Source organism: Orcinus orca, chromosome 1, assembly GCF_937001465.1.
Source record: "Orcinus orca chromosome 1, mOrcOrc1.1, whole genome shotgun sequence".
Classification (NCBI taxonomy): Eukaryota; Metazoa; Chordata; class Mammalia; order Artiodactyla; family Delphinidae; genus Orcinus; species Orcinus orca.
Genome location: NC_064559.1, coordinates 100,625,220 through 100,638,063, shown reverse-complemented (window position 1 = coordinate 100,638,063; position 12,844 = coordinate 100,625,220). Strand labels below are relative to the sequence as shown.

At 47.8% G+C, this 12,844-nt stretch overlaps 1 protein-coding gene and 1 long non-coding RNA gene across 5 annotated transcripts in view; one reads left to right on the top strand and one right to left on the bottom strand.

Moving 5' to 3' along the window:
- Positions 1-12,844, bottom strand: part of KCNN3 (potassium calcium-activated channel subfamily N member 3) — a 235,211-nt gene that overhangs the window by 7,986 nt on the left and 214,381 nt on the right. For all 4 annotated transcript variants that reach the window (XM_049697690.1, XM_033414730.2, XM_033414729.2 and 1 more), the window contains 2 exons: positions 4,094-4,221; positions 3,302-3,371 (listed from right to left, as the gene is read on the bottom strand). In XM_049697690.1, the coding sequence (XP_049553647.1) occupies positions 3,302-3,371; positions 4,094-4,221 (198 nt within the window). The remainder of the gene's footprint in view (positions 1-3,301; positions 3,372-4,093; positions 4,222-12,844) is intronic.
- LOC125961211 (uncharacterized) lies at positions 5,103-7,579 on the top strand. The gene is made up of 3 exons (XR_007471599.1): positions 5,103-5,507; positions 5,878-5,927; positions 6,117-7,579. It is a non-coding gene; the product is annotated as an uncharacterized LOC125961211 (long non-coding RNA).

Sequence of the window (12,844 nt, the reverse complement as noted above, 5' to 3'; positions counted from 1 at the left end):
CCCTGTCCTATTTTACCTGAAATTTCAAGTTACTCCAGGAAGATGCAGAAACCATTGGTGCTCGCGGGGGCCAAGGTAGTAGGGAATGAGGTGAACGAAAAAAAAAAAGTAAAGGAAGGTGGCAAAAAATGAGAAGCCAGAAAGGAGATGGGAGAAGGGGGATTGAAAATGTAGGGATACCTTCCCACCAGGAAATTGGCTGCAGCCCCAGAGGGAGCCGTCACAGAGGTGGAGCGAGGCAGCTCTGCTTTGCAAAGGGCAGGACTCTTCTGTGGCCGCCTCGGAGGAGAGCGTGACTTTAGAAGCGAGAGTGCTTCCTTCATTAATTAACATTCACAGAACCTCTTCAGGGTGCATGTTCTTCCCAGAATGTACAACACCACAAATCTATTTGACCGCAGGGGCACCCTAACGAGCTCTGGACTGAATCCGGGCCCCTGGGTCTCAGCCCCAGCCCTGCAGCTCTCCAACAGCCCGATCTTGGGATGGTCTCTTTGGACCTTGGTTTCCTCATCTATATTCCTAATCAGAACTACCACATGCAAAACTGTTATAGTTCACAAAGCATTTTCACAGATACCATCTTATGTGATCAGTGGAGCCTCAGATGTGGGGAATGATTTTTACACTTCAATGGAAGACACTGAAGCTAGCATACAAAGCCTCCCAGCGTTCCCCCACCCCATCTCTGCCACCCTACGAGCGAGCTCTTCAATACAGCAAGTGTTATCTGGAGGCCACACGCCCTTTTCTTAATCTAGAAAGGACCAAAGGACAGGGGTGGAAGGTGGTGAGCTGGGAGGATGAAGCACAGAAAGAAAAGGGAGAGAACACTGTTATTACTGTCTCCCGTGTTCTGTTGCTTTTGGTGACAGGATACCAGGGGGAACGTGGACCAGCGTGAAAGACGCTAGGCTGCTGCCAGGACCTTGGCTGAGTCTCCTGGGAGGAAAGATGAAACACGGGATGGATGTCAGAGTTCACCCTCCCTGCAGGTCCCACACCACTCCCAGTAGCCCTGCAGATGCTTTCCCTTCACCCTCTCCTCCACACCCTTTCTTTCCAGGTAACTTGCTCCCAGGTTATTGATGGTTTCGTTCCCCCACCCAATTCACGTGAGCCTCTTTCCAGTTCACTGAGTTTTTTGCTTCACCCAGTCTGCTCTGCACGGGGCCCTGTCTCTGTGAGAAGCGGTGGCTGGCACTGAAGAAACGCAGGCTTGAAAGTCCAGTGTGCCCGCTATTCCCAGGAGAACACCAGCCACAGCCTGTCCTGCCAGTGAGAGGGGAGGCAGAAACATGGCTACCTGTAAAAGAAATATCTTGGGGCTTGTTGGGCCATTCCTGCACCTCCCAGTGTGGGTCCCCAGCCATGTTTGCCCTACCCGACCCCCCTGCTGGCCTCAGCTGATTGGCCCAAGGGTGGACACGTGACCCAAACTAGCCAGTCATCTCATCCCTTCTGAGAATTTAGAATTAAGACCAATAGGAGGATAGCCAATCGGTCTTTGCCTGTGGCTAGAACTAGAACATGTACTCTCTGGATAGGGGCCTGCCACGGTCTGCCATGGAGACAGGGGGCATAGAAAGTTGTCAGGAGATGAAGGCGAGGGAGAGAGAGAAGCAGGCACTTGAACAGGAGAGAGAAGAGAGGGTGAGCGGATACCTTTCAGGGTGAGGCGCACTTCTAGGTAGTTCCTTCCTGAAGTCTGACCACATGCCTGCCTTGAGGTTCTGCCTGGAATGAGACTTCCTTGTATCCTTATAATAAACACCTACATTTTAAAACCTACTTCCAATGGGTCTCTGATACTGGAACCCAAGAGTTTTAAGCAGTGCACCCAAGACCATGGGGGGCTCCCTTCTGCACTTGGGCATTCCATCCACATCCTTGCCTCCTCCTGGCTCTCAGGAGCCCTGCACTCCACCACAGCGCCCCCTCCAAAGCACACAGCCTGTGGGCTTCTCCCCACCTGTGCCAGCCGCACATTCCCTGACTGAAGTCCTCCCAAGCTTAGGAGGCCCTTTCTTTGGCCTGATCCCTTCATTGAACAAGGCGCCTGCACGTGGCCCAAGAACTGGCAATGTCTCTGATTGCACCATCTTTTCAAAGGGGGATTAATTGGCCTGAGGGAGTTTCTCTTGCTTACCCAGGGAATGTGTTCCATGATGATAATCGACATCTGCTGGAATGTTCTGCCAGCCTGGCCCTGGGCTATACATTTGATGTACAATTTCTATCAAGAGGCAATGAGGGGGCTTCCCTGGTGGCGCACTGGTTAAGAATCCGCCTGCCAGTGCAGGGGACACGGGTTCGAGCCCTGATCCGGGAAGATCCCACATGCCGCGGAACTAAGCCCATGCGCCACAACTACTGAGCCTGGGACCTACAGCCCGTGAGCCACAACTACTGAGCCCGCGCACCTAGAGCCCGTGCTCCGCAACAAGAGAAGCCACTGCAATGAGAAGCCCACGCACCGCAACGAAGAGTAGCCCCTGGTCGCCGCAACTAGAGAAAGCCTGCACTCAGCAACGAAGACCCAATGCAGCCAAAAATTAAAAAAAAATAAAAAAAAAAAAGAGGCAATGAGGAGGAGGGGCTGAGGAGGGGAGACCCTTTCTTCATTGGCGCCTACACTCAGCTCTGCCAGTGGTGCAGCCTCCGATTCCTTCACTCCAGAGATTTGCAAAAGGAGAGAGTTCCTTTATAGTATTAACAGCAGTTCAGGGCCAGAAACGCAGAATGACAGTAGGTCTCTCAAAGGAGGGCTCTCGTTTTTGGCATCTTCATGAGAAATAAAGAAATGCACCCCTCACCACCACCAAACTGGGGCCAGAAAAGCTGAGTTGTAAGGACTGCAGGATGCAAGAAAATGAGTTTGCAATTATAACGGCAAACCGGAAGGATCCTCCTAGGTGTGACCCAGGCAGTAGCATCACCAATATCACCATTTGGTCTCGTCAGCGTGCTTCACCCTGTGCAAACTCAGTGTACAGCTAATCAAGCAACACACCGACAAGATGTAGTAGGTCAGCTAATTAAATCCCAGCAAAGACTGACCTGAGTGACTGAATTTAAGAAACACACGCTAGGTTTTAAAAGTCAACAACACGCACTAGTAGATTACAAGTGTCAAGAACTCGAACCCAGATGATTTTTTAACAAAGGAGGAAGCAGTCTTTGCTTTCCTGGTCCTGCACTGTCCAGTTTGGCCAAGGCCAGGCCTTCACAGCCACACCTGATAAATTGAAATGCCAGCATCTGAGAACCCTTTACGGGGTCTTTGGATTTTGCCACTCACCTTGGAAAGGTCCACCAGGGTGTTGGCTTGGTCACTCAGCTTCCTCTGCTCCATCTTGACGCTCCTCAGTCTGCGGGAAAGAGTCGTAACAGCCATGCTCTTCAAGCGCTGGGCTCAGCCCCACGGGCAGATTCCACACCCACGTCAATTCATCTGGTTTTGGAACCCAGCCCAGGACCTCGAACATGGGTGACAACTGACCAGAATCAAGGGCTTGGCAGGTCCCCAAGCAAGCAAACTCCTGCCTCCACGTGTGCCTACCTTCAGTCATTATAGTTTCCGCACCACTCTCAGGTCATTTCTCGGCTTCTGTTCCTTTATCTAGGCTGTGCCTTCCACCTTAAGTGCCCTACTCTCAGCCTTTCAGCATTTCCCCAAGCCTCCAGGTCAGAATAAATGTTTTCCTCCTCTGCTTTTAAAAATCCACTATACTTTTTAAATACTTAGCTTACAGAAAGCACTGACCACAATTTGTTCTGCTTCCAGTTGTAATGTGGGGGGTGTGTGTGTGTGCACGCGTGCGTGTGTGTGTGTGGACTATGCGAGCCCCCTGAGGCTCCTACCTAATTTTTACCTTCCATAGCAGTCTGTCCAATGTCTGGCAGTGGCAGGTGCAATAAGTGGATAAACAGACTGATCTGCGTCCAGTTCACCACCCCCAGTGGTTGCTGAGTGGAAAAGAATGGATTTCTCCTGCTCCTCTAAGTATATGAGAAGACACTGATGGAGCTCTGGGGAACCCACCACTTCTAATCTGGTCCTCTGGTGGCTGAGCTGCCCCGGCCTACTCACTGGTGGATTGCTTGGAGGAATTTCCTCTGGTGTTTCCTGACTTTGGCGTGGTCAATCTTCTTTAGCAGCTTTGTGTGTTTATAGATTAGCCACGTTTCCCGAAGGACATTGGCCGCAGCATTCTTGATCTAAGGAAAAGTAAATAAAACAGACTGCTATCAGGTAAATTTCCCTAGGTTCACATAACATGTTTTGTTATGTCTGTCGATATAGTCTACCTTATAAGGAAATGATTCTGCAACGATCTTTTTCCTTAATGAAATCGTGAACTCTTAGAAAGGATTATTAAAATTCATCTCTTATTAATCCTGTATTGGACACAGTAGCCTGGAGCCCGAAGTTGAGGGGTGGTTCCTGTCTCTTTCTTAATTATGTCAGGACTGCCTATCCACTGTTGTTGCTGATGCTATATTTAGATAGGCTACATTACCAAGACCTGGAGGCCTGGGGCACACTTCGAATAGATAAAATATGTAGCACTGCTGCCCGTGGATGCAGACTTCCATGCTCTACGTGGGATTTCTATTTCGTGTACGTGGTACATTTCTGGGGTTCACAGAGTAAACAGATTTCCTATCAGCTAGAGATTTTATTTATTTATTTAAAATGTGTATACCATTTTTAAAGGTTACTTTCCGTTTACAGTTATTACAAAATATTGGCTACATTCCCCGTGTTGTCCTATACATCCTTGAGCCTATCTTACACCCAGTGGTTTGCTTCTCCCACTCCCCCAACCCCTATGTTGTCCCTCCCTGCTCCCCCCTGGTAACCACTAATTTGCTCTCTTTACCTGTGAGTCTACTTCTTTTTGGTATAGTTACTAGTTTGGTGTGCTTTTTAGATTCCACACATAAGTGATCTACAGTATTTGTCTTTCTCTGTGTGACTTCTTTCGCTTCAGCTGGAGATTTCACAAGGCCTCTCTGAGGAAATGTCTTTCCCACCGAATAGAACTCTAGGTATTAACAAGTCCATTGTTTCCTTTCCCAAATGGCAAAAAACATTTACACTGCAATTTTACCTGTAAATGTAATTGGCATAAAACTGAAGTCACTTCCAAACAGTGTCTGAAAATCAGTGAAGATATTTTGGTGTGAAACCAGAGCTGCCTCTCTCCCAAGGCCGGCTCTTTCACTGCACTGCAATCGCACATTTCAACATATGACGCTGTCATCTGTTGACATGGAAACCACTGATCTCACCTGGCTCACGACAGAGCTGAGACATATCAATGGCATCCAGATGGCAGGGGACAAAGTTTTCATCCAAACACAGACATCTTCAGCAATTAGTAACAAGAGCAAGAGGAAACATTTCTTATTAAGCACAAGCGAAACAGATTTTTGATTAACTGTTCCCATTTCTGTCAGCCATGCAAACTGGCACAGGCCCACAGGCCCAGGGCCTGGAAGTAAGTAGGCCAGCCTAGTAGAAATCAGGTTACTAGCCAGAAAGGATTTTAATAAAATTGGAGAGTACAGGCCTGCTTCTTCAGACTGACATCAACAGATGGGACGTTGTTAAAATACTGAGACGTGTGGGAAGGCCTGGGAAACATTGTTTTGCAGGCTGATAACTTCTGTGTGTATGTTTTAAAAATTTATTACTAAGGCTGGATTATATTTTTCATTGGCGCTGGAGTGATATTCTAAAAGAACAGCTAGGTCTTCTCAGAAATGTCTAAGTGACATAAATACTGCCTTTTTGTTCAGTAAAAATCTACCGTGAAGATGGTTTTAAATGACTTAATTGTCCACCTTTGGTACTTTCTTGCCTGAAAGGAAGCAGGTGGTGGTGAGAAGAAGCAGGTGGTGGTGAGAAGCTGGAAATGGTAAGTGTCCAGGTGAGGAGGGGGGAGGTAGAGGAGGGTGTGGTCACCGGGGTCCTGTCCAGGGGCTGGAGTGGACATCAGCCTCCTGGCAAAAGAGGCAGCATAGAAGGGAAGGCTCTCTCTCTGTGGAGTGCCTACTCCTGCTGCCCTTCTGTGGGGAGAGGGCAACTTGACAGATGGTTTTTTCAGTTTCCCTAGGTGCTTAGCCTCCAAGGAAAGCCTCACAGAAGAAACAGGAGGGAAAAACCTGCCCAGCATGTCTGATGGTCGGCAGAGCCCCAGTTACACGGGTCTTGTCTTTGGAACACTGACAGAGCCATGGAGTGTCAGCGCTGATGAGCCTTTGACAACTGTCTCTGTGTTGGTGTGGAACAAACATTTGAAATTGGAGAGGCTGCAGGTGAATCCTTCCTCTGCCAGTTTAGGAGTAAGTGCTTAACTATCTATAAGAAGGGAAAAGTAAATCCTTACCTTAAGGGCTGTTCTGAGGCCCAAATGAGGCAATAACCATGGTGCTGATGGTGCTGAGGCTAAGAGTGGACATCTGCCAGGTGCCGCTTTACCTATGTGTAAACTCATTTAACCTTCACAACAACCCTCTCAGGAAGGTACTAATATTATCCCCATTTTACAGATGAAGAAACTGAGACAGAGACCAAGACCGTAAAGTTATAAACGGCAAACTGAGTCAATGTGGATTTAAGTGTTATAGAAACTATAAAGTACCATAAAGATACTAGTTAGTTATCATCATCTGGCCCAACCCCCCATTGAAAATATGAGGAAATGACAGCTTCAGAGATAGAATGTGAGGGCCAGAATCCCACAGCTAGCTGACGGCAAAGTCAAAACAAGAGCCAGGTCCAAAAAGAGCATACGGTTTTCATGTGGTCTGAAGAAAGACCTGACTGACTACATGTCATCTCTACACAAACAACATTATTTCCTGTTTTCCAGGATCAAGGAACTGGAAAGGACATTAGATTTGTTTTTAATCATCATGGCCCTCACTTAGCAATATGACAGAACAGGGAGTCCAGGTCCCGCACTTAACTCTAGCCCAAATATAAGGTATTAAATCACAGCACAGCCTGGGTAGTTGAGCGAAGCAGTCACGGCCTCTTTATGGCTTTGAACGGGAGGCCCCTGCGTATTCAGGAAAGCGATGTTAAATGCAAGCCGTGGTGCTGACTCTGAATTAATCGCCAGCAAACAACCTGGCACAAAGCTGAGCAGATCAATATACACAAGAGAAAAAGAAACAGGCTTTTAACTGCCTCGTGCTTTCCCACGTCGACAGTGACCGCTCTTGTGACCAGGTTCTCCCTCCAATTCACCTGGCTGATTGCTTTGAGCATCGCTGGGGTGGGAGGCAGTTGAGGCTGTGTGCCCCTCCTGGGATTCACTGAGCTTCCATAGGGCTTCCAAGCACCACTCCCTGATGGGGACTTGGGTACCCACTGACTTCTCCTAGTGGGCGGGGCACCAGGGCCAGAAGATGCTTTTGAGGATGAGGGTGGGAGTGAGTGGGTCAGGGAACTGGGAAGGACTGGGTAAGGTTGGCCATGATCCGACGGGCTCAGGGACGGTTAGAAGAGGGCCGTTTGTGCATGGAAGACTGGCTGTTGCATCCCCCAAACCCATAAGCATACGAGCTAATTGTTTTCTTTGGGCCCATTCATTCTCTCCCAAGAATTGTATGCTTTTACTCTGACGGTGGCCAGAGAATTGGCTCCGTGACCTATGTCCTTCAGGGAGGGCTCTAAGATTCATGAGCCCGGGCAAGAGAGTCATCCAACTAAGATCTTGCATACAAGACTGACAGCTAACATTCACGGAGTGCTTACTATGTGCCAGGCTCCATGCTAAACACTTTCTGTTTACATTGTTCCACTAGCCCTCAGAAAAACCTCACAAGGGGATGAATGATCATCTCTGCCTTGGACCATTGCGGAACCTCTCTGGGACTCAATTTTCATATTCATTCCTTCCCAAAACATTTACTGAGCCTTTACAATGGGGCAGATACTGTTTAGGAAGTAAGAATACTGGGATGCACCAACCAATAACATTTCTGCCCTCAAGGAGCTTCTAATCCTATGGGGACAGCATGCCCTGTGTAATATAGTGTCAGGCAATAAGTGCTTCAGAGAAAACACAGTAGGGTCCCAATCTGTGAAATGGGACTGTGGTGTTGATTCAATGAAACACTTAGCACAGAGCCTGGCTGCACCGCGCATCAGTACACAGTAGTTTTACTGATGTTCCTTCCCCCAACAAATGTCAGCTTCTTCCCCCACCTCCAGCGAAAGAAAACATAAAACAGGACACATATGTCTGTTCCTTGAGCTCTTGGCCGTATTATCCATGTCAACGACTTGCTCTGGCTGCCTCTCTGCCAGGGTAACCTGCCTCTCCAGACTTCGTGGAGGCTGGTGCAGGAGGAACATGTGGCAGACGAGGGGCACCCTTCTTCACCTGCCCCCATGCTCCCGACAGCCACAGGGAGCCCTGGGAGAGAAATTCCAGGAGCCCTACTGATGGGGCCCCTGGAAAGAAATAGCATGCCCTCCATGCTGCCAGGACTCCCTCCCAGGGAGAGGGAAGTTGGAGAGGAGGGCCGATCAGCCCTGGCAAGTGTGTGTAACTTAGACAACTTCAAGAAGTTCCAGGGGTTGAATTTAGATGAATAAATCTAAAGGGATGATAAAATCGCAATCTGAGAGCCCTCAGGTCAGGCCTGTCTTCAGACACCTGACTGAAGGTGTCCATTATAACCGGTGGGGGTCCCCTCTTCTCCATCCGCCAACCCCTCACTTCCCTCACGCTCACCCACACACACTTCCTGTTGGCTTCCTGCCGCTGCCATCTCTTTCATCTCCCCCCTCATACCCTCTCTTCTTCCTCCCCCATCCTATTCCACACTCCCTTCTCAGGCTTCTCTGCCCACCTTACCCAGAAGCCCTCACCCAACACTTAGAAACGGGGGCTCCACCCCTGTGGCTGGCAGGAGCGCGGAGGGATGTATTTCTGTGGTTCAAAGTTGGAGTTTGTAGTCTTTCCCCATAGCAGCACAGTAATGAACCACGGCTAATTCCATAATGCTATTAATGTGATGCTCAGCTAGTTCGGAGGTAAACTGGCTTTTCTTTCCAGCAGACCTGGGACCCTAACCACCATTCTGAGTTCCAAGGAACTGGCTGTTCTGGGAAACCCATTGGGTTATGGCTGGAGAGCTGCCTGCCAGCCTGAGAACAAATGGCAGCCCTGGCTGGGACCCAGCTCACTGCATATGGCTGGGGGCCCACACTTGCCCATCTCTGGGCCTGAGAGGCTCATCCCTAAGAACACTTCCAGCTCAAAAGCTCAATGTTCCTATGACTATTGTTAAAGAAAAACTGTACCCAGTCTCTCTGGGACAGAACTTTAGTGGGTGATATAATTTATAATCCCCTTCTGGGGAGAATTAGCATTCCTGATAACTGCTCAACTGATTATCTGATAAATTTTTAAAAGACTAAGACCTGTTCTGGGAATCCACTCATGGGCCCTACCAGCTGTCAGTCAGGAGTCTGTGTCCTTTAGCCAGGCTTTCTGTACCCTGTACAACAATGACTACCATTGTCTTTTCCTATAAAAGACCCCTGCTATGAGTAAACCTTTGAATTAGACTGCTGGAAAAAAAAAAACATTTTCTTCCCTCCAGCAGGATTGTGATAAAACTTTGACACATGCGTCATAATTAAAGAAAAGTTTTCGGGACTTCCCTGGTGGTGCAATGGTTAAGAATCCGCCTGCCAATGCAGGGAACACAGGTTCGAGCCCTGGCCCGGGAAGATCCCACGTGCCGCAGAGCAACTAAGCCTGGGCGCCGCAACTACCGAGCCTGTGCTCTAGAGCCTGCAAGCCACAACTACTGAGCCTATGTGCCACAACTACTGAAGCCTGGGCACCTAGAGCCCGTGCTCCGCTGCAAGAGAAGCCACCGCAATGAGAAGCCTGCACACTGCAATGAAGAGTAGTCCCCGCTCGCCGCAACTAGAGAAAGCCTGTGCTCAGCAACGAAGACCCAATGCATTCAAAAAATAAATAAATAAAATTTTTAAAAATTAGCCCCTATTTAAAAAAATAAAGAAAAGTCTTTTTTATCAGTGGATCAGTAGGTTCTGGGGAGTTATTAAAGGTTTTTGAGCAGGTTGGTGATATGTTCAGAGCTAAGTCTCAGAGTCTAAGGAGAGTCACAAGGAAGCAAAGTACAGGATGGCTTGGGTAAGGGAGGACCAGGTGAGATGAGAAGGTAGCAAGCAACTGAGATGGTACAAGACTGAGATGGTGGCTTTGAGTATGGTGGGCAGAGGACCTGGAGAGGCTGTGTGGCCAGGTGGAATCAGACTCCAAAGCTGCTCGGACCCCTATGGGGACCAGGGCAGAGAGGAGTCAGAGATGCTGCTAAGCTTTCAGGCCTGGAGACTGGAAGAACGATGATGTCATTAACAGAGAAGGCAGGAGAAGGCACTAGTGTAGGGAAGATATGGGTTTGGTTTTGGTGTTACTCATTGATTTCATGGGGAAATTGTACTTGGATGAGGTATTTGAGGCAGGAACCCATCGTGGCAAGGATAAGGAGACAAAATCCTCAGCCAGTGGCACACACCACAGAGGTGTCTGCAGGTTTGATGTGGAGAGGAGGCGTGGCAAACAGAACGTCTCCTGTCCGTGGTGCCTCTGAAGTCAAGTGTGTCCACGGGCAGCTACCTTGCTCTTTAGAAAGGGGAGGTGCTCTTTGAGGACAGGCAGTAAGTATGAGGGCAGGTACCATCTCTTACTCATCTTGGTGTCCCCAGAACACAGGGAGTGCCATCCAGCTGTGAGGGATGTGTTTCGTTACCTAAAACAGCGACAGGGGGATGTGTAGCATTGAGTGGGAGAAAAGGTGGGGACCTAGTATCTTTTTTATAGTCTCTCTGTGTGTCATTTACATATATATTACCTAGTAGCCCAGAGGTTAGCAATAAATTATAATTCTAGATTAACAATGGCAGTAACACTGCAAAGTCAGTGTGGGAAGATCTGATTGCATTAAATACAGAAATGACGTTGCCACCAGAGTTGACAAGTTATACAAGTGAGAGAAGAAAAGCCACGGGAATCAGGAAAACCAGAACTGAGTTCCGACCCCGTGCCATCAGACCACCGCCGCACCTGCCCCCGCCTCCCTGGCAAATAAATGAATAAAAACAGTGTGACTCTAGTGGTAGAGTCTGGGCTGAAGCCTTTACAGCAAGACAGGCAGAGTAAATAAAGACTAGAACAATCTGAGTATTTTTATGATTAATAGGTTACAATTCCTCTTTTTTGTTTTTTTGCTTAGACGTTTGAAGAATTAAGATTGCATGTATTGTAAGAGATGGCTTTTCTCTGTTAAATCTATTAATTGTCCTCTCTTGAGAGGTTTGCAATTATGTCCCAATCAGCTCCTCCAAAGATCGGATCTTTCTCTGCGAATTCACTGAGAATTCACTGTGAGTTCTGTTTGACCCATGAGCCACTCCTGCTGGACACAGTGGGCCGCTTGGAGAGGACAGAGGATGGATGAGGTGTTGCCAGGGGAAGAAAGGTGGGCTTCTCTGAGACCAGGTCAAGGGGAGCTGAAGCCAGAGCAGGCCAAGCTCACAGCCAGTTTCCTTTCAATCAAGGTTAGGTAAAAGAGTCTTGCCAGCTTTGAGAATCCTCTCTCTGTGAGAGCCACTCCTTTCATGTTGTTTGTTTCTCTGGGAAAAGATATTAGATATTAAAGGGACATTTCAACAGATTTAAGTGTTCTCAGAAAAGTGAGATGTTATTCGATAAAAAGATGCCTTGTACTCATAGATGGGCAATAAATATTTGTTGATTTTATTTTCGGTCCCATTTTTCAAAAAGTAAGCGGACTTGAGGAGGATTTTAGAGAATTATTTTTGAAAGCTTGAAATTAGCAACCACAATTTCATCTCCTTGTACAATTATATTGCAGAAAAATTGTTTATTTTCCTGTCACGTGAGGGAGTTGGCTTTCCTCGGCTTTATTTTCCTCTAATGTCTGATTCACAGAGTGAAAAATGGAGAGGACAAAGGAATAACATGATATACACAGTATATCCTTGGTTTCAAAAAGCAAATAGAATAAACAGAGAGGCTGTTAACGTCTCTGCTCTAAGAAACAGCTTCTGAGAAGGTTTTGGAGGCTAGACTCCCTTGCCCCTGACTCCTGCACTGAATTGTTCCAGGAGAATAGAGGCAACTTTGGTAATTTGCTCAATACTTAGCATGACTTCTGCACGCTTACTAGGGGGTTGAAGGAAAGCAGCTAGGTTACAGGGCTCTGGGTGGAACCCGGCTGGCCTACCCACGGGTATGGCCCTCAATCCTGCCATCTTGATGATACAAATCATGTTTTTGCTTGTACCACGGACACCTCAGTGCCAGGATGTACCATATACAACCATCTGTATGGCAGCGACATTAGACTATTTGCCTGTACCCCTTCTTTTTAACATCTGTGGAGGCTCTTTAAAGAATCCAGTACATGTAATCAAAGACCAAACAATCAAACACCATAAATAATTCTGCTGAGAAACTGGAGAGGCCTTGGCAACTTCCCATTCCCCCACGCCTCCCTCTGAGTGAGCACGCTCACCCTTTGTCACTCTCCCTCTCTTTTTGTTCTCCCTTCCTGCCTTTGTCTCTATTTAGAACACATTTTTACTGTGCTGCGACATCCATCACTGAATATTTTCTCCAGCTTTCAAAAACCCCAATCAAAATCTCGTTGCTTGTGGGTCTCCTAACCCACTTTAATCCTAAATGAGAAACTTGTCAGAGCGGCCAAGACCCCAGCACAGGGTCTTGCTTCGCTCTCATTTCGGAAAGAGGAGAGT